This window comes from Sander vitreus, chromosome 12, assembly GCF_031162955.1.
Source record: "Sander vitreus isolate 19-12246 chromosome 12, sanVit1, whole genome shotgun sequence".
Classification (NCBI taxonomy): domain Eukaryota; kingdom Metazoa; phylum Chordata; class Actinopteri; order Perciformes; family Percidae; genus Sander; species Sander vitreus.
Window position 1 is genome coordinate 19,251,406 of NC_135866.1, and position 27,201 is coordinate 19,278,606.

Sequence of the window (27,201 nt, forward strand, 5' to 3'; positions counted from 1 at the left end):
ATATATTTATTGTATAGTGTGTGTTTTTAAGTTAGTAAAGAAGAAGTCAACATACTCAACTGTTTTTTACCATCAGGAAATGAAATTGACGTATGAATGCCACTGCCAATAGCCTCAGCAAAAAATATTTTTCAAAACAAATTATATTTATTTTTTTGTTTCGTGAAGTGTTCAGCTGTCAGCAGCTCCTCCATTTCCTTTGTAGGTTGGGTTGTGGGGGAATAATGTAAATCAATAGCCCATTGTTTTAGTCTGCATGTTGACTTTGTAACCTTTCGAGTGAGAACACACTACTTCATACCTAAAACCTGCTAAGAATTAATATGGAATTGTGGCCCAGCAATTACCTTTATGATTATTATCACGAGCCATAAAGGCTGGGGCCTGGGCACCAATGTGGCAGTTCTTTTCACTTTGTGCAGTGTGCAGTTTTTCTGTACTGGAATATCTATATATCTATAGTGTACTTGTTACTGCGCTACATTTATTTGGCAGTTTTAATTAACGTTACTAGTTACTTTGTAGATTAATAATACAAAATATAAATTAACTAATACATTTTGATTTATTATTACCTACCAATAAAGAAAGTTAAAATTAGCTCTAGCTTTACCAGCTAAAACATTAATGCAATGTACAAATGTGATGATGCTAATACTTTTACTTGAGTATGTTTTGAATACAGGACTTTTACTTGTAACAGAGTATATTTACGCTGTAGTATTGCTACTTTTGTACTTCTTCCACCACTGGCCAGCAGCCAGTGAGGCAGAGCCAGTTCTACTTGCCTGCTTTGTCTTGCAAACAATGCCGTAATTCTGCCACATAGTTAATAATTAGGTTGGGTCCGTTATATTTTATTTATATAGCTTAAATATAAACCCAAATCACTGCAGCCAGTGTTTCGCATTCGTGGTGTACTTTGTCTTTGACGGCACCCGTAGCCTGCGACATCGGATGACGTTCCACCCGAGAAGGAGTTCTGTAATCCAAACATCGACGAAACATCATCCATAGCTATTTATCGATAACAAATTCGTTATACCTCATCAAGTAAATTAACAGCATGGCTGCTCAGAAAATAAACGAAGCTCATGAGCACATAGCTAAAGCTGAAAAATGGTGAGTTACGATAAATAATCTCGTTTCTTTCCTTCACAGGAAGCAGCAGTGTGTTTTACTTATGATGTTAGCTAGTGTTAGCTGTAAAGGCCACTGTGGCATTTTCACCAGGGGTTATGCGACATAAATGACATTATTTCGGCATCGTCAGTTCATTATAGGTGGATTTATTATACAAAGATGGGCCACAATTTTGTATTCTTCTGTAATTGTCAATAGCATGATCATGCTGCCGTTTATAGTTTGCTCATCATTATGATGTTTTTGTAGCTTAAAGACAGGTCTGACAAAGTGGAAGCCTGATTTTGACAGTGCTGCGTCAGAATACGCCAAAGCAGGTAACCTACAATGGATGTTATTCTTTAATATGAAGTAATCATTTAACAAATGTTCCACATGTTTAACGCTAACTAACTGTCTGTGTGTTATTTAGCTGTGTGCTTCAAGAATGCGAAGCAGTATGAGCAAGCGAAAGATGCCTACCTCAAGGAAGCTGAATATCACACAGAAAACAAGACGTATCCTCTCTGTAGTCTGTCCACAGTTGCATGACATTATGCTGCTGTCTGTTTTTGTAATTTCCTTAACTTGTCCTACAGGCTTTTTCATGCTGCAAAGTAAGTATCTTGTGTTATAACCCCAGTATTAAGTCAGCAGCAAACAAACACAAAATAACACTTATTTTATTCAAACTCTCTTCCTTTTTTTTCTCAGGGCTATTGAACAGGCAGGTATGATGATGAAGGTGATTACAGATTAAACATTAAAGTCATTAACAGGTAGATGTAAGTAAAACATCTGCAGCAGAATTGTAACTCTGCTGTGTTTGCCTCGCAACAGGAACAAAAGAAGATGCCAGAGGCCATCCAGTACATAGAGAAAGCCTGTATGATGTACATGGAGAATGGGACTCCTGACACTGCCGCCATGGCTCTGGACCGGGCTGGAAAGTAAAAAAAATATCCTCTTATTTATCTACACTAAGGACGTTTGACCTTAGGTTAAACTTAAATATCTCAAATGTTAGCTGTTAGTCTTATCATGTGACACTGTACCTTTTTAGTTCTGATTAAAATCCTGCCACTAAAAGGGAATACGGATGCAGTGCAAGGCTAGCTCTAGGAGAAAAAGATTTAGACTTTTTTTTTCATCTAAAAACACCTTCTTTTATTATTCACCAGATTGATAGAGCCTTTAAATCTAGAGAAAGCTGTGGACCTGTATCAGAAGGCAGCTGGCGTGTTTGAGGTGAAATTACTCTTCTAACAAAACCTGAATGAATCATTTTATTGATGCTGATTGTTGATTTTATTACTTTTTGCTTACATACATCCATGTTTTCTCTCTGTAGAATGAGGACCGCCTGCGTCAGGCAGTTGAACTGCTGGGGAAAGCCTCCAGACTTCTGGTCAGGCTAAGAAGGTAAAGGAAATGAAGCTAAGGTGGAGGGGACAGTCACCTGTGCTGCCAAATTGTAGGTGGTGTTTTTTTTTTTTTGTGATAAAACACAGGATCAGTTATAGCTGTCCTGTTGAAATGCTGATGTAGAAAGCTTTTTTTTTCTCCGGAAAACTCACTTAGATCTCTCCCACAAATAAAGGTATTAAAGCTGATTTAAATATTTGAAATATTCACCTGCCACTGTGACAAATGGACACAACAGCCCCAAAGCTGTCTCTATAAATAATGTTGAACTACGGTACCTGCTCCTCATCATTCCTCGCTGTGTTCTCGTCTCTCTCACCAGGTTGGATGAAGCATCAGTCGCGCTGCAGAAAGAGAAGAACATGTACAAAGAGATTGAGAACTTCCCCATGTGCTTCAAGGTGAGTTACTGTTGTTTTTATGTCATTAAATTATCTATGCACCTTTATCAAACTTAATATGTTACCACAGTCAGCTAGAATTGAATTTACCAGTTAAGCGATGTTGTGGTGTCTCTGCAGGGTATAGAAGTTGATTTGCAGCCTTTATTGCTCTCAGTTAATCAATATGCCCCAGCAGTGTAAACACAGCACTGCTGTTTCAGTACAAACTGAAACTCAAAGTTTTTGGATGATTGTGGAGTTCTGTGGCGGTAATTGTTAGTAGGATCAATTAATTTTCGGTTTGGTTTCATAAGGTGAATCATTAATAATAGTAAAAAGGGAAAAAAATCAGCAGCAGGCTGGATGTCCTACCAGATGTTTAGAGGCTGTTCTGTTGCTAACCCTCACCTCTGACCTCCTATGAATGGAAACTATTATTCTATCAAAATAGAATAACCTATGATAAACATATGATTTATTCAGTGCATATTAATCATACATGTTGCTCTGTGCTTTTCATTCTTTAGAAAACAACCGCTCAAGTGCTGGTTCATCTTCACAGAGGGGACTTCGTAGCAGCTGATAAATGTGTCAGAGAAAGTTACAGGTATGTTTTTATCACACTCTCATTTCTGTAATCAGTGGCCTACTGGAACTACAAGGAGCCAACGTTTCTTTGGGCAAGGCATTAAAACTCCACCAGCTGACAACTGATTTCCTGCAGTCAAACGGGAAACCTTTTCTGCTTCGTAGTCAAAAGTTGATCGTACCGTATCGTGGCCGGGTTGCCTCAGTGGTAGAGCAGGCGCACATATACTGAGAGGTTTATGCCTTGACGCAGAGGTCCAGGGTTCGAATCCGACCTGTGACAAATTTCCTGCATGTCTTCCCCCCTCTCTCTCCCCTTTCTCACCTAGCTGTCCTGTGAAAAATTAAAGGCGGAAAAGCCCCAAAGAAATAATCTTGAAAAGAAAGTTGATCGTATGCAAAGGCTCTCTTGGGAGTTTGACATTACCTCACGTTCATAGTGTAATGCTTCTGCCACTTAAAACTGAGCATTATTACATGAAGTACTGCTTGGTCTCCACCAGTTTGCCAGGCTACAGTGGAAGCGAAGATAGCGTTGCCATGGAGACGCTACTGCAGGGCTACGATGAGCAGGACGAGGACCAGGTCTACCGTGTGTGCAACTCACCTTTACTGAAGTACATGGACAATGACGTGAGTACTGTTGACGCATAATTACAAATAAATGTGTTGTGTGTGTGTGTATATATATATATATATATATATATATATATATATATATATATATATATATATATATACACACACGAAAAGCTGCTCTTCCTGTGGAAAGAACTCAGTGATTCACTTTAAGATAAAAGGTCGTTGCTCCGGACAGGATTAAAATTACAGGAGGACCAGCGAGTTAACACACCAAAAAGACAGTAATTGCGGCTGTAATTATTGCTGGGATGGGGTGAAAAATTACCCACATATGGATTAGAATCACTGACCAACGCAGGTAATGTTAAGATCACCCCGCATCCCCTAGAGAAGTAAATCCAGTCTGAACGGGGCTATAGTTATTATATGTTAAGGGTTTAACACTCAAAAACTCCTCTAATCTAAATCTCTCATAATGAAATAACCAAAACTGTTCTAACTTCTGAAAAAACTGTGTTCATGTATGTCAATCTAAGTAAGGCAAGGCAGCTTTATTTGTATAGCACATTTCAGCAACAGGGCAATTCAAAGTGCTTTACATAAAACATTTAAGAGCAGTTAAAAATATAAAAACAGATAAAATACGAGAATAAAAGTTACAGTGCAGTAGAAGAAATGAACAATTATTTAAAGAAAGGCAGCATCAAAAAGAAAGGTCTTCGGCCTTGATTTAAAAGAAGAGTTGCGGCAGACCTGCAGTTTTCTGGGAGTTTGTTCCAGATATGTGGAGCGTAAAAACTGAAGGTAAAACTGAGGGAAGAAGCTGATTGAGAAAATACGTTTTCAGGGTCTTTAAAATCTGAGATCTGATGACTCATTTTATTCCCCGGTGCCTTACAGTATGCCAAGCTGGCCATTTCCCTGAGGGTACCTGGAGGAGGAGGAAAGAAGAAGAAGGCTGCTGCTGCTCCACAAGGCGGCGCTAGTGGGGCGCCAGCTGCCGCTGAGGATGAGGATGATTATGAGGGAGGGCTGTGTTAGCCTGGAGCCTCCAGAGTGCCGACACTACCCATCTGCTGCTCCACCACTACACCCTCTGTAAACCTTGACAAATTCTTTGAGCTTTGAAGCCCAGATGTGTGGCTGTTTATTGTGCAAGAAAGAAGAAAAAAAGCTACTTAAAAAAACCAACAGTTGGGGTTGCAGAGGAGTCGACCCAAGTTTAAGCAACCTTTTTAATTTGTGTTTCCTTGAGGTGGATCCTCAGTGTAATGAAAAATCTTCAATGTTCAATAATAATATGGAAGCCTGTTGTATGTAAATGTTCTATTATTTCTTGTCTCGGTGAAGCTGTACATTTTGCTCTTGTGGTTGAGTCTTAAGAGTGCTATAGCTATAATCAGAAATACTCTAAATATGTTTAATGAGTTTGTCAGTGTATAGGTGTTTATTTGTACAGAGTTAAATTATTCAGTATTCATGGCTGCAGCCTGTTGAAAATGTTACCGGAACAATATGCAATCAGTTTGTAAATGCATGTTTGGAACAATGCAATGGTAAATCAAAGCAATGAATAGCGCTTATACAAGTTATCAAAATTAAAAGAAAAGTACAATTCCTGATGGCGCAGCTTGTAGCCAATTGTAGACTGATTGTTTTTTGTGTGTGTGTGTGTGTGTGTGTGTGTGTGTGTGTGTGTGTGTGTGTGTGTGTGTGTGTGTGTGTGTGTGTGTGTGTGTGTGTGTGTGTGTGTGTGTTCTCTCTTCCACCTTAAACTAAAAAAAAAATTGTCATGGCTGTGTCTTTATTTCCAATTTCCATCCTCAAATTAAAGTGACTAAAGCATGAAAAAGGCCATGCAGCGATGTTTTAGTGCATTTTCCCCCTATTCATTTCCTCTTTAAAGCTGAATTAGTGTATTTATGATTTAGCTCATCGCTCATACCGTAAATGTGAGAAGCACTATTAGGGACAAAATCATTTACATGCCAATTCAAATTATTTGGATACCACATAACTAAAGGTGATAAAGGGATTGTTAACATTTTTTATTTGTGCTGTTGCCCACTTCTTGTATATTCCTCAAAAGCATATCTCCAAACGTTGCACATGCATCAATAAACATTTCCATTGTGTGGCATTTTATGGTTTCTGTGCATTTTCTTAAATGAGTTAGTGGACAGATTTTCCATCTTAGTGAACAGCAGCTGCAGACGTCTGGCCCAAAATGGCCTCTGACAGACATGTAATGACTGCGTAGCCTCCCAAGACTTATTTAGCTTTAATGAGGCTAATGCTCTTTCTGTTAAGCGATATTTAATGCATACACATTCATGCTACTTTTGTGATGCCCTCTCATTATCTGTGATGCTCCCGTGCATTAGCAAGATCAAGACTAGACTTGAGTGTACGTACATAAACTTTGCCATTGGTGAAAATAAAAATGTTTAACTGTTCCTTGTGTGGGTTATTACCCAAAGTGTTGCTTAAAGTAATGTGTACAGTATTTACAAAAGACTTCATTAGATCGGGCGATGTGTGAGCTGACATCGTGCAGCAGTTCACCACTTTAAAATAATATAAAATAGAGCTGAGGTGTGCTTTTTAGAAGGCCTTGAGGGAAAAATCTATTTGTTACAATACCTACAAGTGGCCCTTATTATTTGTATCACAATTAGGTGGTTGAAACCTGACCCCCCCCCCCCTTATACAATATATGGATTTAAAAAGTATGGGAACCTAATAAGATCTAGCAAAAACATACACTAAATTTCCAAGTTTCCAATTTCCAAGTCTGGTAATTGTCCTGTTAATGCAATGCAACCCATTCTTCACTTTCTTAAACTATTTACATGCCATATATTTTCTAATAATTATTTTCTTTTCCCCCTCCTTATCAAACACCTACACACATTGCAAATATGCATGCAAGTATATACTGTATATGGTCGGCCACATTGATTTAATGTACCTCCAACACTACAAATTCCATTACTTATATCCCCCTTTGCACGTGTTAAAATAAAAATAAAGTATAAGTTCAAGAAATAGGGTTAATGCAGTAGGTTAGTGGTGCTGTCCTGTTGAAAGACGGTTGACAGATTATCTACCTGCTCAGTCCTCCACAAGCAACGGCAGTTGAATGCAGAACTCGACACCTTTCCAGATGTTTTATTTGCAGATCTCTGGACCTTTATCATACCTTAACATTGCCTTAACATACAGGTACAATTTCACATTTCATTTCACCTTGACCTGTCCCCCTTAAACTTGTATGTACATGTAATGAAATATAGTCATGGAAATAATGAAGTTTTTCTATCATGCTACAATGTCCCTTAATGCATAGTTGGAGCAAAGGGCTTCATGTTTCAGCCCTTCATCTGAGGAACCTTTTTGTGTCTCTTCTTTGATGACTGAATGCACACAAGGCTCCACAGTGTTCATGAATATGAATGTTAAAAACAGTTAGAGGTTCACAAGTGATGTGCAAGAATCTACCACCTAATGCACGTTACCCTGATTCAAAAACAGCCCTCTGCTGGTCTCGACTCTAGCCAACCTGTAGATGATTCAGAACATGGGTGACTGGCGACTAATCTCTGTGAGGAAAACAGTCCACAGCGATAAATGTACTTTCTTAATAAAGCCGTAAACTGTTTTTCCTTGTGCACTAAATATACTCGTATCAGTCCATCTGAACAATATCCACATTAAATTTCATGCCATTTAAATAGTTCTCATCTTTTCTACATCTCATTCTTTTAGATCCATCAAAGCCTACATATTGTAACATATAACTCATACAATTATTATCTGTGAAAACAGCTCTTCCTGAGAAAGATATGTATGTAGTTGATAACAGTTCTTCTCATACAAACAAAATAAGGCAAGAAAAGATTGTCTGTTTTTTGTGTCGTCTCTCAAGAAGCTCCCATGTGGCCTCTGACCTTAAAAAAAAAAAAAAAAGGTATGTTCATGTTTCTTGGTCAGAACCGGCCTTTTTCCTCGGTCCACATCCTTTAAAAATGTTGAGGAATCAGAGCTCAGTATTGCACAGTCCCACAGTCCAAGCATTCCAGTTGGGAGAAAATATGATATTGTGCTCATGTGGTCATTATTGTGCACTTATTTTTTGGTGGGAAGCCCTTAAAGATTAATGTTGCAGCCATTCCATACGCCTACCATGTGACTGTGAAAACATTAGAGTCAGGCATGAAGAGCATTGTGGGTTCTGGGCATTTCTGTTTAAAAACATACCTTTATGTTAGGGATAAGACTTTTTCTAACTTAGGAAAATTGTCCTAAAACATTTCTCAGTCTCCAACTGGACACCAGCTGCTTATTTTATCCACTGGATGCCAAACTGAGCCAGGTTTGGCAAGATAAATACAGCACCGGCAAATCCGTCCTCAATTGTTAATAATATGACTGCAATTGTTGTTTTTCATCAGTAAATAGTAGAAAATACCAGTTTATAATGCAAGTGTTTAGTGTGGAGTGCCATCAGAGCTCAGTTGAAGAGGACAGAGTTGGTGGCCAGCTGACTTTGTGCTCCCTCAGTAGGTAAATCGGCCCTAAATAGCTGCTCACACCAACAGAGTGTCTCCTGTTTTGACCTTCATTGGTTACCGTCCCCTCACTGAGTTTCACTGAGATTTCTCTCTGGTCCACTTGATCATAGTCTCTGGAGAGCGGTAGAGGAAGATGAGTTTGGCATACATGTCCTCCTCCAGGTCCAGCTCCCCTGTCTCTCGGACCAGGAAGATGTCGGTGCACAGCTTGAGGATGCGGTCCACGTTGGGCAGCTCCTCAAACATGATGGTGTGGGAAATGCCGCTGAAAAACTCGCGCACAAACTTGCCGATGACCAGAACCACGGAGGCATACAAGCCCATGATGCTAGACAGGTAAGAGAGAAAGGAAATTAGACAATATATAGAATGTGGATTTCTCAAAATGTTACTTCTCTAGCTAGTAGATGGCATGCAAAGGCTGTGAGCCAGATTTGCACCCACAGGAGAGTACTGCAAGTACAGTGTACATCTCTCAAACCGCTGATCCAACAGGAGGCCCCTACAGGCATCATTAATAAAATCTCTGGCATCAGATACTCTTTGACTCTTCTGTAGCATAGTTCCCGGCACATAACATGAGGTTATTTTGTGAAAAAGTGTTACTTTTAGATTTTTTGGTGCCAGTCCAACTTATTAACTAGTCCTTTATGCAGGAGACGTAAGACATACTGTCCATGTACTGTATACGCTCTTGTAGTTACAGGTAGAAAAGGTTATAAAAGTACTCCACTGTTTCTTTTATTTCACCCTAAATTCTATATTGTCACCTCTGACCAGAAACTTAAAAAGTGAATTATTGACCTGTGAAATAGTAGTTTGTACAATGGCCTTTTAACTGCATCTCATGCCTTCATCCGCAGATGGAGTTTGCTCAGAGTCAGTTGTCTGTCATTGCAGTTGGTTTAGTAGTTATCACAAGACTTACTTTACTGGAAAATGTCCAGTAAGTTTACCTGGGTGTCAAGATTTTTGTCAAACTCTGGAATGTTCTCTCAGTCTATGTGAGATGAAGCCCTATCTGCCAACAACACCATGGTTTTAAACATGGATGAAAACGTCTGGAAGTTTTGCACAGGTAATCACTCCTCGACCAACACAATTTTTTAACTCTCCTCACCATCAAGAGCTCATCTGCTTAGGGACTAGAGTCATGTTGGATTGCCACTACATGTTTCAAGCTGGTCTTGTTACTATGATTCATATGTGCTGAAAGAACAACAGGATTGTAAGTGTAAAAGAGTAAAGAGTATTTGCTTACAAACACTTGGTGATCCCATACTCTGATTAAAGGAAAATTTAAAGTCTGTATTTTCTATATAAATGCCAAACTTTAAGATGAGTGGTTCTAAATCTTTTTAGCTCGTGACACTTTAAAGCAAAGTTTTGTCTACCTCAACGATTGTTTCTCATAACGCGTGTAAACTCAAATCACCATTCGAATAAGGTGAATAATCACTAGACACCTAGATGCCCACTGATCGCACAGCTTTGGATAATGACTACAATGCAAAACACAGACATTTCACTGAAATACCAAAGCAGGACAAATCTTTTTTTTCTTTTTTCTTTTAAATCACCAAGTATCACCACATACCCATATCCAGCCAGAAAGCCCAAACTGGGCGGGCTGACTTGGTCGCTGAATACGTAGAGCTCCAGGCCTGTATCAAACTTGTTCTTTATTATCGGGCCGCGCTCCATCTGGTTGACGACCCACCATTCCTGGGTCTGATCGTTCTGAGCTCGCTCCAAGGTCAAGGTTATGTTTAACATCTTATCATCTACAAAGATAAAGGATAAAATAATGTAATTTATTCAGAATAAAACTGATAAAAATGCAAATCAAACCCTATCTCCCATCCCCGGTAACAAATCATTTTTGGTAAACAGGGCAGCTTAACAAGTGTATAATTAAATATAAATAAGACATTTCAGGAAATTGAAATATATAAATAATGTCAGACTTCTACTTTATTAATAAACATTATGTATCCATTTTGGAAAAAACAACACAATATTTAATTATTTTGTTAAAGCCATTATGTGCAGATATGCATTCATTTTTGATACTGCTAGTCTAACATAGTGGCTTTAAATAAATGACTCAACACTTTCTATTCCTGTAAGCCCTTTAAGAAAAGGTGAAAAGTGGAATTTTTATATTAAATAGAGGCTCTTGAGTTTCTTTTGCTGTTACTAAATCAAGTAACAACTATGCAAAAAGTCACAGTCATTCCAATCTATACAGTAATAAAGATGGAGACGTTCACCATTTAAAAGATGACGAACAGGCTTGGCATCTGAGTCACTGGGGGCTCGAATAAAACGAGGGAAGATTTCTTTTAGGACCCTGCAAGGAACAGAGGCTGTTACTGCAGCAGAAAACAGATTAGGTTACTTCGTTTCTCAATATGTTGGAGCATAACAGTAAAAAATATATCTTTTTTTTTGTTAAACGACAGACTCTGGGTTTTATATTATGGTATGGTAAAACTATTTAAATGACAACATGTCAAAAAGAGGAGGAAAGTATGTTGTCTGTGACTGACAGCTTCTGATTATCACAAAGTGCAAAGAAGAGAGTAAGCAGCTGATATACTCACACGTGTGAGTTGCTTGTCGTCCCATTTAGGAGCGTAATGAGCTCCTTCTTTGTCTCTGAGTCAAGAACAGCCCCTAGTTTTCCTGACGCTATCTCAGCCTTGGCACCAAAAGAGGGATTTCTTACAACAAGAGGAAAAATATACAGAAATTAATTCAGGATTTTTCACCTCATGAATTTGCAACTGTTTGTAAGCATACATGTTTTACTTGAAATATTGATTGATTATTACATGTATATGATTAATTGATTTGGCCATACACCAGTCTGTATCAGCCTCCTATAAAAAATAAATAAAAAAAGTCCTGCACGACCGAATCATTTTCACAACATCAATTCACGACTGAAATATAATCCTGAGAGATACTAATTCATACTCCTGCGGGACCTTTTTTTAGGGCAACTGATTGTATGTGTTACTGGATTTTAAGACGTCTTGTAATCCTATGAGCCAAATGTTCGGCATGACCTGGTAAAGTGTCATCAAATAATGTGTCTTATGATTTTATATTACATTGAGAGGGAGAGGCATGAATCCCCTTGTTTCCCCTTTTTAGTTGTACTTTGTGATGCTCACTGACTATAGGTCATAATTCATCCACTTTCTTGTTACATTGGCAGATACAAGCGTATATGGTGAATGGACAAAATGAGGGAGGTGTACCTTTGCACGGACCAGGACACAGTGATGGGGAATTCGTCCTCGCTATCTAACATATTGATGAGGTTCTTTCTGCTTGGTGGACTGATGGTCCACAGAGAGTTGGAGCTGCCTTTCAGCTCTGCAATGATCAGGTCCGCTGGCATGTAGCCCTCCAGCCACTGCAAGGCGTCCTAACCGCAGCACAAAACCACATAGGAACATTATTTAAAAGGTTAAAGCCACTATGTGTAGAATTCTTCAACCACACAGCAGCATGACTCTAAGCAGGGCAATGTTAGTTGGTCCCACACTTTGGTTCAGAGTGAAATAACTCAACAGTGATTGGGTGGATTGACATAATCATGTTGTACATACATTCATTGTCCCCAGAGGATACAGTCTATTGACTTTTGTAATTCCTTGGCTTTTCCTCTGCTGTATCTCAACAACTATTGCATGGACTGACATTCACTTTGGTACAGACCTTCATGTTCTTCAAAGGATGAATGGTAATAACTTTGCCAGCATCAGGTCAAATGTTTAACTTTTCCAACACTTTGTTTTACTTTGTTAACTATGAGCAGAATCAACTAATCAACTAAGTATACAACTGACAGAAAAAATAGAACGGAAAAACAACAACTGAAATCTTCTATTTGTATTATATATTTTTTTGTACTTACATCATCTTTCATATATCTCTTCATAAACTTTTCATATTCAACTGGTGTTACATCCTGCAGTTGTTTTTGCTGAGCACTCATGGTGAAGATAGGCTGTGAGAAGATATATAATCAAACATTAAACCCTGCAGCCAGCATACTCACACAACCTAGAAAATATAATCACAATCCTCTGGCTTCCCTCTCCCAGAAATCACACAAACTGATAAAGTGCCACTTCAAGACATTCAAATACAGACTTGGCCTTACCCGAGAATGAATCACAGATTTATTTACTTCATCAAGATCTACTTGAACTCTACACTCATTTCGAAAGGATTTGGGTTTGGGCAAGGTTTCTCAGTAAAGCACTTGGCAAGATTGCTTTGGCTCAAATTATTTGATGACCACACCTGAAAGCCAGCCAGGGTGATTTCAAAAGACACATCCAGCGGTGTGTTGGTGACTCCAGCTACAGACTTAACGAGGGACATGAAGAGCAGCGGGAACCAGACGATACAGATCAGCAGCGCTACAATCATCCCTCCCATCCCGTACTTCACCACCTTCTTCTTCTTCTGGCCTCGTGGCTGGGGATACCTCTGCAGAAGGATGCGATAGAGGACAGTAAGATGTATTATTTGACCTGGATGCAGGTCAAAACAGCTGTTGTTCTTACATTACAGTGCCATTTTTCCAAGGCTGTCCTCATTTAACTTTGTTCTATAATAACTCAAGCAGATCTGATGCAAGGCTAATGGATACATGTTTTCTATGCCTGGACTATTTTTTTGTAAATCCATTGGAATTCGGTAATTAATTGGACCAGGGTTATACAAGTAAAAAACAAATACTTTCAGGACAGGATGTACTTGCAGACTGACCCTGACTGCAAGAGTGCATTATTTACTATACAGACAAAATATAGCGTTGTTAAGCTAAGAGAGCCCAGTTAATCTTCGAATAAAAAAAATAAAAAAAAAGATCCACTTCAACAAATCACAAAAGTACATTTCAGCATGAATTCCAACATGACAGACATTGGCTCTGAAAGTGATTCTTCTTCTCACGCTAGACTGATGCCACAATGATAAACACCTTTTCAGACTCTCTCCAGCATTTCAGGATAAAGATGTGAGCGTAGATGTCCTCCACACAGATCCAGCTGGACAGAGACAGCGAGGTGTCAGTCCAAACCCAGTCCATCACGGCTCGCAGCTCCGTCAGGAATGGCACCAGACGGAAACTACAAACAACAGACAAATTCCCCGAGACCACAGAGGGTTGGGGAGTGGGAGAGGGTTTTGGTTCTTGTTTGATTGTAGTTGTTTGTTCTGTATGGTCTATGTTCAAAAATATAAAAAATCATAAAAAACAAAACAACAGCAGCAGACAAATCTAAGTTATTCTGGCAAAATATGAGACGAAAATGAAATCAGATTCAATATCTTTAGAAATCTTTAAGAAAATGTTGCTCATTATTTTGTTAGGTTTTTTTATTTTTTATTTAAAGACAAATTTCCTTTATTTAACAGGATAGATAGGAAAGTGGGAGAGAGAGGGAAATGACATGCAGGAAAGGGCCATGGGCCAGAACCGAACCCGTGTGTAAAAATACACAATCATTATTTATATTTTTGAAAGCATTCTTAGTTTACAGCATTTTTTCCACACCTGCCTAAGACTTTTGCACAGTACTATATACACACACACATATATATATATATATATATATATATATATATATATATATATATATATATATATATATATACACATACATATATATATATATATATATATATATACTATACATACACATATATATATATATATATATATATGTGTGTATATAGTACTGTGCAAAAGTCTTAGGCAGGTGTGGAAAAAATGCTGTAAACTAAGAATGCTTTCAAAAATATAAATAATGATTGTGTATTTTTATCAATTTACAAAAGGCAAAGTGAGCAACCAAAAAAACATCTAAATCACATCAATGTTTGGTGTTACTACCATTTGCCTTCAAACCAGCATTAATTCTTATAGGTACACTTGCAAAAAGTCAGGGAACATTGAGGATTGTAGACGCAGTGGTCAGCCAAGGAAACTTAGTGCAGCAGATGAAAAACACATCAAGCTTATTTCCCTTCAAAATCGGAAGATGTCCAGCAGTGCCATCAGCTCAGAACTGGCAGAAACCAGTAGGACCCAGGTACACCCATCTACTGTCTGGGGAAGTCGGGCCAGAAGTGGTCTTCATGGAAGAATTGCAGCCAAAAAGCCATACCTCTGAGATTGAAACAAGGCCAAGCAACTCAACTATGCACGAAAACATAGGAACTGGGGTGCAGAAAAATGGCAGCAGGTGCTCTGGACTGACGAGTCAAAATTTGAAATATTTGGCTGTAGTATAAGGCAGGTTGTTCGCCGAAGGGCTGGAGAGCGGTACAATAATGAGTGTCTGCAGGCAACAGTGAAGCATGGTGGAGGTTCCTTGCAAGTTTGAGGCTGCATTTCTGCAAATGGAGTTGGAGATTTGGTCAGGATTAATGGTGTCCTCAATGCTGAGAAATACAGGCAGATACTTATCCATCATGCAATACCATCAGGGAGGCGTATGATTGTCCCCAAATTTATTCTGTAGCAGGACAACGACCCCAAACATACAGCCAAGGTCATTAAGAACTATCTTCAGTGTAAAGAAGAACAAGAAGTCCTGGAAGTGATGGCATGGCCCCCACAGAGCCCTGATCTCAGCATCATCGAGTCTGTCTGGGATAACTTGAAGAGACAGAAGGATTTGAGGAAGCCTACATCCATAGAAGATCTGTGGTTAGTTCTCCAAGATGTTTGGAATAACCTAGCAGCCGAGTTCCTTCAAAAACTTTGTGCAAGTGTACCTAGAAGAATTGATGCTGTCTTGAAGGCAAAGGGTGGTCAACCAAATATTGATTTGATTTAGATTTCTCTTCTGGTCATTCACTGCATTTTGTTAATTGATGAAAATAAACTATTAACACTTCCATTTTTGAAAGCATTCTTAGTTGACAGCATTTTTTCATACCTGCCTAAAACTTTTGCACAGTAGTGTGTATATATATATATATATATATATATATATATATATATATATATATATATATATATGCAAGTATATATATATATATATATATATATATATATATATACATACACACACACACACAACCGTTCAAAAGTTTGGGGTCACTTAGAAATTAAAATTAAAATTATTATTTGAGAGTTATATGCCACTAACAAACTTCTATTGGCGACCACTACAAATGTTAGTTACAAACATTAATATCAGTTAACAGCCCTTACATACTATTGCATAGCCAGACCTCTAGTGCACAAATCTAGAGAAGTTCAAGCACAAAGCTGGTTAAAACTTGTAGAAAACACAATGGTCTGTGCTATTCATAAAACCAAAATAATGATATGTCATGTATGTTGGAGATAACTTCTTTTTACTTTATCAGAACACTAATAATCTAGAAACTGGAGGTGTAGTTTCCAAATCTAAAATTCATTAAATTAATTCTAAGCATTACATAACATACACATGGTATGACCAGGTTTGCAACTAATTATTATTTTCATTATGTATGAATCAATTAAATATACATACAATACATATACATATTATACTAATTTTCTAAGTATAGCACCTTGACCTGGTTTATAATCTCACTTTTTACAATATGGGACCATGAATATACCAATGAATATACCAATGGAGATGCCCAAAAGAACATTTAACATAATTCATCCACTTTCTTGTTACATTGGCAGATACAAGCGTATATGGTAAATGGACAAAATGAGGGAGGTGTACCTTTGCACGGACCAGGACACAGTGATGGGGAATTCGTCCTCGCTATCTAACATATTGATGAGGTTCTTAACATAAAACATTTTTTAAATAATCTACTCCAGGTGTAGTCTTTGTCTGTCTCCTTCCATTCTTGCAACAGCAGCTAGTTATCAACCCCTGACATGAACAGAGCCTTGGACCTGTTTGCCCAGCTGGAAGAAATGATACTTTCCCAGGGTAACTCACCCTTGAAACAGGAAGAGGTTGACATAATTGTAGCTCTTGGTGAGGAAGTTTCCCAAAACGCGGGTGGGATAACCACAGCGGATCTGATAGGCTGACAGCCCGAAGTAGATGCACTTGACAAAATACCACATCTGAGCAACCATGTTCTCGCTGAAACGCCTACAAAGGGGAAGACAAGCGAGACAGTTTGTAAAATTGAAGAATTAAGTAGTTTGGTTCTTTGTATTTCATTGATAGACAGCACAAATATTCCTGATGGCAAATAACTAAAATCCTTTCAGCTGTAAAACATTCAAAATGTAACGTTTTCAGAACGTCTTTTAAACATGGTTTTCTTTATTTGAATAGTAACAGACAGAAAACACAGATGAAAAGCATGCACCAAAGACACTAAGCCATATTTTAAACCCAGGATATTGTCCCCAGGCACCTTAAATATTGAACTTCAATCGAATTAATCAGGACACTTATTGACTTTAGATGAAATATAGAACATATTTAATGTGACATACTTATCTGTGACTCCTGGCAGGATAAAGAACATCCAAAAGTGGATGCCAAAGACCAGGATGACCTGGAAGATCACCTTGCCCATGACAGACTTTCTGAGGTAGAGCGCCCGGTCCACCACCATGGTCCCAAACTGGATCAGGACCATGACCAGGAAAGGTCCCGGCACTTGATCCTCCGACAGGGACGATGTAATGTCTGCAGCCGAGTGTTTCTAGAAGGGATGTAAATAAATATTAACTTTGTCAGAAGTGATTTTGTTTATGGATCTAAATCTTATTTTAAAACTTACACCAAATGCCCAGAATCCAAACACAATGATGATGAAGTCGACCGTGTCAGCGAGGAACATCAGCACATAGACATCTGTGACTGCGCTGTATTCTGGGTGGATCAAGTTATAGAAGAACTGCCTCATAGGAAGGTAGATCTCCATGAACCTACAAAGAAGTAAAAAGAAACAATGTTATTATAAGTAAAGAAACAGGTGAAAGTGGTCCAGGTGGGTCTTGCTGTTGCTGTAATCCCTCACCTAAACAATAAAACGGTCTGTAAAATCTGTCAGCTATGCTCTTCGTTCCCAGGTCTTATTCAGTTTCTAAAGTCTGCTGTGCACTTTTCCAAAGAGATTTTTATGTACAGTATGCTGGTCCTTCTACCTGGGACATTTCTGCAGTATATCTAAAAATGCAAAAAGTTGGTCCATCTTTGTAAATTCAAGTAATTGCTGCAGAAACTGGGAGTCCTCTTTTCTTCTGTTTTCTTTTTTACAAAATGCTTCATAGTTCAACAAATAATATTAAATCTTTAAATCTATAATAGTTCATAGATTATTTTTTGATCTAACAAATATATAATTTATAATCTGGAAATATGTTTAATACATGTCTAATTTCTGGGGCGACCTCTAGCTCACCCAGTAAGAGCGTGCGCCCCATGTAGGCTGAGTCCTTTGCAGCGGCCCGGGTTCGAGTCCAACCTGTGACCCTTTGCTGCGTGTCATCCCCCATCTCTCTCCCACCTTTCCTGTCTATCCACTGTCACTTTCAAATAAAGGGAAAAGCCCCCCAAAATAATCTTAAAAAAACAAGTCTAATTGTCTAATTTCTTTGTGTTGTTCTTCCACATAACTACAACTATAGAAGTGTAAAATTAAACTACAAAAACTATTATTGTGTGAATGCTGATTCGACAGCTCTTTAAGCAACATTTGTTCTACTATTTATGCTTTTTAAAATATTTAGCTTTTAAATTAATTTTTTTTTTTTTTTTTAATTAAAGGACAATTCTGGTCGATTTCAACACGTAGCTCTGTTGTTTGTAAATTTGGAGTGCTGTCAGTAGCGAGAAATACGAAAACAATCGGTGTTGCCTACGGTGTTATCCTCCTGCTACAGTTTGCACCCAGGAGACTGAAAGAGGGCAAGTTTTAAACGTGCTTTTAGCCTCTTAACATGTTCGAAATGTCATTACAAGTGCCGACCCATGTGAAGTGATTCCTTCCGAGTGAACGCAGTGAATCTGACTGCAGTAGATGTGAAATGTGCTAATTCGCAGCAAACCACTTTTTTTGAATTGCTGATATGCCCATATTTTTTTATTTTTTCCACATAAATTGTATATCAATATGTTCCCAAAGGACTTGTGGCGCTGAAGATGAGGTTATTTCACATATGCCATGCTATAGTTTCGGCTGTCTGAGCCTTTCTAACAAGTCGCTCTCAGTGGCAGCAGTATGACACAGGTGATAGGTCGTTAGCTGATTACAAACATCAGGGGGCCGTTTCAGGAAGGAGGTTTAACAAACTCTGAGTCTAACCCTGATGTCTGAGTTGATTTACCCTGAGATGGGAAACTGAGTTTTCGGTTTCAGAACAGCTGATATGAGTTAGTTCAATCAACTCAGAGTAGGTTCACGCGCGTGCACCACCACAATAGAAAGGCAGCATGAATGGAGCCATGATACTACGATTCACCATGGTAACAACCACAAATAAACGGGTCGGCGGAAATACTCATGCTCACATACAGCGAGTTAAAAAAACAACACAGCGGCTGCTGCAAAAGAGAGAGCATTTGCGTGGGATAAAATTGCTGCTAGAGTAAATGCATCCATAAGTAAATGGGACTCCTTTTTAATGTCTCGCATTGGTTTGTGTCCAGGGAACACTACAAAAACGTTTAAAACACGTTTCAGGGTGAGTCACACTCTTCTGACGGCGCTTTGCTACAGTGGCTTTACTAAAATGCTCCGCATCACCAATGTTGTAAAGAAAACTGCCATTTGCAAAAAAACGTAATGCAACACAAATAATCTGCTTTGATGTAGAGCATAAGATGGGTGGCGTTAGTGATATGAGGACAGATAAGGTTATGCAGCCTAGGGTGCATAACAGACTGGGAAGAAAAACGATACCGCTCAAATAGGAAGTTATCTGAAAATTAAAATGTCGGGGCTTCAATATCAACTCCCGACATATAACACCCTGCAAAGTAGAAGTAATACAACTTCTTCATCAACAGGATCGTCGACAAAAGGAAATGCCATGTTTTTGGAAAAAAGAAAACGTTTTATAGTCTGCCTAACATGGTTAATAAACCAACACAATTTTTTTTCATACAGATAACAAACTGCGCTAAAATGCGCAGACTGAATGACCTGATACAGACTGAATGAATGAATGAGGAAATGAATGCGTGCTGCGTCAGGTTGAGGAGACCGGGAGGTTTCTTGAAGAAAACCTGCTCCCGACCAGGTTAGGTTCACAGGCTCAGTTACCATAGTAACTGACTCTGAGGTGAAGTTACCTCTCTTTCTGAAACAGAAAACTCCCTTTTTCTCAGGGTTAACAAACTCAGAGTTTTCACTAAACCTGCTTTCTGAAACAGGCCCCAGGGATCAAAGCGATATCCTCTGTGTTTACAAACATGGCCACTGATTAGTAAGCATGACGCAGCATTTTTGCCAGACAGTCAAATTGCAACTACAGACAGTAATATGTCATTCGCTTGCCACTACTGTGCCCACGGTTGTAACACCTACAACGCTCATACAATATGGCTATTATTCAACTTTTAAAGATATATTCATTAAAACAATTATCACTTTTCCACATTTCTTACAACTTCACCTTCTTCTTACACATTTTAACCAGCAATCCAGTGTAGCTTTAGCATTAGCTTTTAAAGAAAACCTTTAATTATTCCACATCTTTTTTATATCAGTGGTGTTATTCAACTTGTCAATGAAATTCATTCCAATTAAAACAATTCCCACTTTTTCAACTATTCTCACTACTTCAACTTCTTACAGATTTAAGCTATTAATCCAGTTTAGCTTTAGCAATTTAGCTACTCAGCATTCACATGCATTTTCTGCAGGAAATGTATTTTCTAGTTACTATTATTATTATTATTCTTCCAAGGAACATAAGGGGGGTCTCTCTCTCTCTCTATCTTGTAAGGGGTCCTTGGCTGAAAAATAATTGAGAACCTCTGTTTTAAGGCACCATTTAGGTTGTTTTTAGGATTAAATCTTTGTATTAGAAATGTTACTTGTGGTTATATAATTGCATTTCTGTTTATTAGGCTTTTATTGCATATTTTCTTCTGATAAGAACAGGTTTAAAAATGTGTGTTGTCAGACACCACTGGTCTTATTTTGAGAAAACCTTAATGATTGAAAATATCTTCTCTATGTGTATCAGTTACTCAGATATACATAATATCTCAGAAATCACTTGTTCCATTGTGATTAAATTTGGAACAGTAATGTCATAATTTTTTGATCGTCTGTCGCAGCACTTACAAAAATTACACTGACTGGCCTAACGGGAATGCTGTAATTAAAGGTCTAAATTTAGACCTTTGAAAGGTTTTAGCTGCTGTATGACTAATAAGATTTGTCTAGAATACTTGCTGAGCACTGTTCTCATCAATGCCCTCATAAAGTTACATTCTTTCGTATATAATCACAGTTATGACTGCTGGCCAGTAAAGCCGTGGGTGGACACAAAAAACACAACTGCCTCAACTTTTATTAACCAGCTACGCTTCATTGTACCGCTTTATGATGAAAGCTTTTCCTTTAAGGAGCTGCTCCCTCAACTTCTCCATGATCAGCTGTTTGCGGGTCTTCTGATGGACGCTGGCCTCGCTGCCATCCTTGTGGCTGCTGTTGTGGGAAGTGGTACTTCCTGTGGAAACAATTTACATTTTGAGCTGTAAATGAACCATGACGAGGCGTTCAGTCACTGCCTGAGATAAGGCGAGATCCACAAACACAAAGACCTAATCCAAGGGTGAAGGCTAGACATGTTTTTTGTGACACAAGCCCAGAGGATTCCTTCTATTTATTGTTGTTATGATTATTATTGTTAGAACAGTAACGGTTATGCTTACTACAAAATTACACATTACTCACAAGAAGAGTATTAATTGTTGACTTTCCCACTTTTAATGTTTTGAACCTGTTGTCTAGTTAGTAGTAGGAAATAGACAATAGATAAGGATCTTCACCTCTCTTAGACCTTGCAGAAGAGTGGAGAGATCGGTGAGAAATGTGCGAGCCTCCGCTGGAGCTCTTGCGACGCTGGTAGGTCTGCTGCTGCGGGTAGTGCACCTGAACATGTCCTGAATCAATGGAAGTCCCAAAGTTTATGGATCTCAAGGTGTGAGTGGAGCCTCTCCCATCACTGATCAGTGAGGAGGCGTGTTCAGACCCCTTCTCACTCTCCTCCTTGTCTTTTCCCTCGTCCTCTGACTCGCTCTGACGAGAGGGCTCTCTCCTTTCTTTGGGTTCCTCATCATCCCAAAGACCATGGCACTGGAGATGGAAAGAAAAGGGAAAAATGCAAGACCATGTCAAATTGTACGCACAGATTAATTAAAAATCTGGTACAGATGGTACAATCTGGTAGGGAGTGCATTCCGACATTTCACAGTACATCCAAAACAATCACAGTCACAGTGTTTGTCCCATGAAGGGCTAACAGTGCACTCTGCAGAGTGTCTTTCATTTGTTGAGAAAGAAGGAAAACTGCCAGAAACAATTGAGAGAAATGTTCTAGCAAGATTCAATCTCTTTGCTGCAGGGTCACGCAACATCTAAATTTGGGTCAATACTGGCCTTTTATTCAATAGTGAATATCAGCCAGCTTGTGTTGCTACACGCTAATATACCAGGGCTTCCTCCATGACCACATATACATAATCAATCAGAGAAATGTCATTTTCTTTGCAAACTTTGCATTATTTTTGGTTTTCTGTGAATTAATTCACAATTATTCATTAAGGCAGTAAGGTGTTGCAATTAGCTGGAGTTTTATTTAACCCCATGATATTTTACAGTTTTTTTCAACCACACCCAATAATGCACTTTATGACAGATACTGTATATTATTGTAATTTTGTGTTATGATTATATATACATTGGACTACAATATATCAACACAGGGAATTAAGTATATTTTTGAGAAATATATAGGCTTCCTACAACAATTTTATCTATGGGAAGCACTAACAGCCTGGATGTGTTTAACAGATAAAGTTGAAAATTTTTCTTATTTTCAACAAATCGCATAAGAAGACCAAAACCAACAATGTGTGAGTCCATCTCACAACACTTTCTGACTTCCTCAACCAGTCTGTGGCACTGAGTTTTTACTTGTTTCTGAGAGATAAATCTTTAAAACTAAATAAATTCTAAAATCTAAAATGTCTACTAAAAAAGCTGAAAAAAATAAAGACAGCTGGGAACTGTAATTTTTTTAGTAAATGTCACTAAATAATGCAGGTTTGCAGGAACCTTCAGAATGGATCTGTGGAAGAAGAGAGCCAGTAACTGGACCAGGTCGTAGTGGACGTAACCATCTTTCTTCTCCACACCAATGATGTTGGGAGGGTGATATGGTTTATTCTTATCTATTAAGTTCTGGTTGAAGGGGAAGAAGCCAAACTGGAAGAAGTACTTGACGACGATGGTGACCTGGAGGGAAAGCAAAATGTGTGTCAGTGAAGCTGTCGGGATTATGTCAAAGTTTACCAATGAAACATAAAAGATACTGTTTGTAAAAATCAATAAAATTATTGCTCTTATACTACAATGCAATTATCTCTCTCTTATCTTATCTGTGCATTAAAATTAGCAATTTCCACCACATTGTCACCAACACTAATGAAAAATTGATTTATTGTAGGACAGCCAGCAACATAATCTAATGTTGACAAAATAATACCACCTGCCAATTTGATAGATCGTCTGATGTTTTGGACATCTTTGTATCTGACTGTACCTCAGTATAGACGATGGCAGTCATCCAGTAGCGCTTGCTGGGCCTGGGGACTGACAGCATGGCCCAGAGGAAGATGGTGGTGGGAAGGACCAGGGTGACGCAGGAGGCCGATACCATGTGGTTGATGATGATGACCAGGTAGCACACCATCTCTGAGTGGGCCACCAGCATGTTGTAGAGACCGTAGCAGAGCTGGAGGATCAGAGGCTGCTTTTGGTAGAATCTATCGGACTGCTCCAGCTCCTCATCATAAAACATCCTGAACAGACACAAAGAGATGCAAAAAGACCACAAAGAGATTCAAGATGGACACAAAGAGATGCAAAACAACCACAGAGATGCAGAATGTCCACAGAGACACAAAACGACTATCTCTTTCAGTCTGGGAGTCTTGCTCCTCGGTAAGAGGGGTGAGGGGTCTTTAACATGTCCAAGCCCACGGACCCATTGTCTCATCAGTTTCACAAGTGCAACATTTTGAAGTGAAATTTTAAAGCTGCTGTGCAAGATACAACAATACCAGTGTACGTATATGGTGTGGCTAGGATCTTTTGAAATGTCTAGATACCAGTTCCAACAGGATAAGGCATTCAATGGAAATGATCAAGATACATTTGCAGCAAAGCGTGTGGACAGATAACCGTTGATTCTGAGTCCTGTGAGGCTTCATGCTAATAAGGCTTTAGTTGTTTTTGGACTTACTTGTTGAGCAGCAGTTCGCTGGCGGTCAGCTCAGTGGTCATAGAAGGCAACATGATGTCTGACCTGCTGTCTGAGCGGCTGTCAGAGGTCATAACCATGCGCCTCCTCCTATCCATGTCACTCTCGTCATCGCTAAGTTCCAGACGGTCGAAGCTGACGGCCTTGCTGTAGCTGGGAGGCACGTCAGCGTCAGACATTTTAGAAGCATCTGTATCAGGGGTGTAGAGCAGCCCTTGTCGCCCCTCTGTTTGCATGAAGTCCTGCGGTACTCCCCCATCCTCACTCTCAGTGGTGAAGTCCTTTTCTTGGGCAGAAGGTGCAGACTCTTCCTCCTCCAGCCTGAGAGAGGGGCCCTCATCTGGACCAAAAGACTCCCAGGGAGCCTCTTCTCCCTTTTCTCCCTCCTGGTCCTTGGGTACCTCTACTACCTCCTCACCCTCCTGTCCCGCCTGGCCATCACCCTCCTCCTTCTTTTCCTCTTTTGCCCTGGGTTCTCCATCACTCCAGGCACCGCCCTCTGCCCCGTCACTCTCGTCTAGCTGTTGGGATTGCCAAGGAACCCGCTGCTGATTGTCTTCCCCTTGATCATGCTCATCATCCACTTCTTCTATGGTGTCTGTGGTGCCCTGTCTGGAGTAGAGTGTGACGCACTGGGTTGTTTCACTGCAGGGACAAAAACAGTAGGAATTCTGTCAATCTGCGCTCAAGTCTGTCTGTTCACATGGAAATGAAAAAAACTTGATGTCTGAAATAGAATCAGCCTCCCAGTTTCCCAATCTGCTCCCTTGCACTTCCTCAGGGTGCCAGGTGTGCCGATATGCATTGTTATAATGTACCAACCTATATTTATTAAAGCCTTTTTTATTTCTAAGCATCCATTAGATTGTCTGGAACTGGAGTTTTTATGCCACACCCTATCCGTGGATGAGGGCATGTTTTTCGTTTTTGCATTTTCCTGGTTATCTCTGGGTTCTTGACAGGTGTAGCAAACAAAACGGTTATGGAAAAGTCAGGCAATGATACAGCAGAAGTTAAAAATAAAAAAAGGATTTAGAGAAATCTTTTGATAAAACAGGAGTCAGGAGATGCAATGATCTTGTTCATGTCAGTGATAATGACAAGAAACACAGGTGTGTGTATATGGGTGATGCAGAGGCCAGGCACCTGGACATGAAGCTGCTGCAGCTGTCCACTGATGAATTGGACACGTCCAAGCCGCACATCTTACGCAGTTTGGGCCTGGCACGCTCACTGGTTTTGGGAATGCACTCTGGCATTCCATCCAGGTCTTCCAGGGTGGATTGACGGGAAAACAGTGTGGTAGCCTCGGTGAAGGCACTGAGAGGTGGTGAGAGTGACACATGGAATGATAAGTGAGAAGAATGAGGTGGGATCTATGTTAGGTTACACAGACAGAGGATTCCCCATATACTGTGTAATAAAAGCATTTAACCCAAACTTAACATTAAAAATGAGCAGGGAAATGATCTTCGTGTTTGCAACTTACTTTAAAAGTATGAGATGCAGCAAAGAATGAGGATGAAATGGCTGAATGTGATATTATTGAACAATGCTAGCAATAGCCTCCTTAAAGGGTTGGTTCACCCAATAAAATTAATTATCTCACCTTTCTTTAAAGGAATCTAGCCATGCAGAGGGTTTTGGTGTTACTGGCCAAGGGCTTAACAAATATGTATTTGAGAATTCATCTAATACAATGGAGGTGAATGGAATATTTTTTGTGGTGTTCACAACTTTGACAATGGCATCTAAAGAAAATCAATAGCAACTGTCTTATTCCATAAACAATGCATCTGTTACCCTGGATAATCCACACAACATATATAATATGGGGACTATTTCTTCTGCAGAAAGTAGTTCCAATAAAACTGTTCACAAATGTTGTTGAAAATCTTTAAATGTAATTTTAAATGCCATAACTCAAAACCTGGATAAATAAAACCAAAAACTATCTGCATGTCCAGATAGCACAAGAGGTAAGTAAGAAAAAAATGAATTGGAAACACCTGTACCACAAATGTATCTAACTACTATGTGGAGCAAAAAGTGATCATTAAAGGGCATATATCAATAATACGACATTTTTCCTGCAGTAAAGTGATAAAGTATATGGGTTTTAATTCCTTAATTCACATTTCAGACCTAAAAAAAACACCAAATGTCTTATTCCTGTGCAGTAAAAGGTTATTTTTCTAAATGTACTACCTAAGAGGAAAAAGGAGGCAGAAAGATGTCATGAAGCTAAAATCTATTCTTTTGTTGTCTCTGTCACCACTGTTGAACACTCCCTAAAAACATTTCATGATGGGGACTCATTTGGTCTCCCATGTTGCATTGCTGAGGCTGCATGTACCTGGATATGCTGTCTCTGGATGCTGTGGAGTCCTGGCTCTCCATGGGGTAGCCTCTTCGCCTTCTCCGGACCCTGTTGGAGCCCGAGGCTGACTCGTCCTCACTTAGCTGATCCAAACTAGCCTGTCTAGACATGTTGAGCCTCATGGCCTTCTGGTAGTAGACGTGGATGCTCTCTCTGGACGGCACGTTGCCCTGGTGGGAGAGGAGTTGATCATTCACTGGTCCTCTTAATCACATTTAAGTACTTACATTTGCTTATAAATTGCAAAAAATATATATTTTTGATTTTAAAACTAAGGTAACTCCTTTTCTGCTTGTCAGAAGTAGACGTAGAGGCTCTTGGTACCTTTTTGACCTCTCTGGTGAGCATGCAGCGCTCTATACGCAGCACAGTGGAGATGTCGATATACTCTCTGCACATGTCATTCATCCACTTGGTAAAGCTGTCCACTGTCGTTTGGAAGAGCATCCAGGTGAACTTTATGATGTTGAACACCCGCTTGATGATGTTGTCTGAGGGAAGGCATACAACACAAAAACATTCACATTAATTAAACTTTTTAGGTTGAGCTAAAGAACTTGAAATGGTGGCTCCTAATGGCAAATATTCACAGACAATGAAAGAAAGTAAAAACAAACATACAAGAGTGATTAA

At 39.1% G+C, this 27,201-nt stretch overlaps 2 protein-coding genes across 3 annotated transcripts in view; one reads left to right on the top strand and one right to left on the bottom strand.

The window, feature by feature from the left end:
* Window positions 1-941: 941 nt before the first annotated feature.
* Window positions 942-6,240, top strand: napgb (N-ethylmaleimide-sensitive factor attachment protein, gamma b). Its single transcript, XM_078264353.1, has 12 exons — window positions 942-1,122; window positions 1,393-1,460; window positions 1,556-1,640; window positions 1,722-1,739; window positions 1,837-1,867; window positions 1,963-2,072; window positions 2,304-2,370; window positions 2,474-2,544; window positions 2,870-2,948; window positions 3,458-3,537; window positions 4,022-4,151; window positions 5,001-6,240. Exons 1-12 carry the CDS (start codon window positions 1,067-1,069, stop codon window positions 5,139-5,141), a joined length of 936 nt encoding a protein of 311 aa, XP_078120479.1. The 5' UTR covers window positions 942-1,066; the 3' UTR covers window positions 5,142-6,240.
* A 585-nt stretch (window positions 6,241-6,825) lies between these two features.
* piezo2b (piezo-type mechanosensitive ion channel component 2b) overlaps window positions 6,826-27,201 on the bottom strand; it is an 85,185-nt gene continuing 64,809 nt past the window's right edge. For both annotated transcript variants that reach the window (XM_078264367.1, XM_078264366.1), the window contains 19 exons: window positions 26,893-27,059; window positions 26,545-26,738; window positions 25,335-25,508; window positions 24,171-24,833; window positions 23,469-23,727; window positions 22,982-23,161; window positions 21,694-22,000; window positions 21,239-21,371; window positions 17,468-17,615; window positions 17,178-17,389; window positions 16,666-16,824; window positions 13,683-13,830; window positions 12,998-13,186; window positions 12,606-12,698; window positions 11,944-12,113; window positions 11,281-11,400; window positions 10,948-11,027; window positions 10,272-10,458; window positions 6,826-9,002 (listed from right to left, as the gene is read on the bottom strand). In XM_078264367.1, coding sequence (XP_078120493.1) covers window positions 8,750-9,002; window positions 10,272-10,458; window positions 10,948-11,027; window positions 11,281-11,400; window positions 11,944-12,113; window positions 12,606-12,698; window positions 12,998-13,186; window positions 13,683-13,830; window positions 16,666-16,824; window positions 17,178-17,389; window positions 17,468-17,615; window positions 21,239-21,371; window positions 21,694-22,000; window positions 22,982-23,161; window positions 23,469-23,727; window positions 24,171-24,833; window positions 25,335-25,508; window positions 26,545-26,738; window positions 26,893-27,059 — 3,836 coding nt within the window. In that variant the 3' untranslated portion in view covers window positions 6,826-8,749. The remainder of the gene's footprint in view (window positions 9,003-10,271; window positions 10,459-10,947; window positions 11,028-11,280; window positions 11,401-11,943; window positions 12,114-12,605; window positions 12,699-12,997; window positions 13,187-13,682; window positions 13,831-16,665; window positions 16,825-17,177; window positions 17,390-17,467; window positions 17,616-21,238; window positions 21,372-21,693; window positions 22,001-22,981; window positions 23,162-23,468; window positions 23,728-24,170; window positions 24,834-25,334; window positions 25,509-26,544; window positions 26,739-26,892; window positions 27,060-27,201) is intronic.

Excerpts from the sequence above, each read along its gene's own strand:
- napgb (XM_078264353.1), top strand. The coding sequence starts at position 1,067 with ATGGCTGCTCAGAAAATAAACGAAGCTCATGAGCACATAGCTAAAGCT. Across the intron at positions 1,461-1,555 it reads GTCAGAATACGCCAAAGCAG|CTGTGTGCTTCAAGAATGCG; the intron begins GTAACCTACAAT and ends TGTGTTATTTAG. Across the intron at positions 2,073-2,303 it reads GCTCTGGACCGGGCTGGAAA|ATTGATAGAGCCTTTAAATC; the intron begins GTAAAAAAAATA and ends ATTATTCACCAG.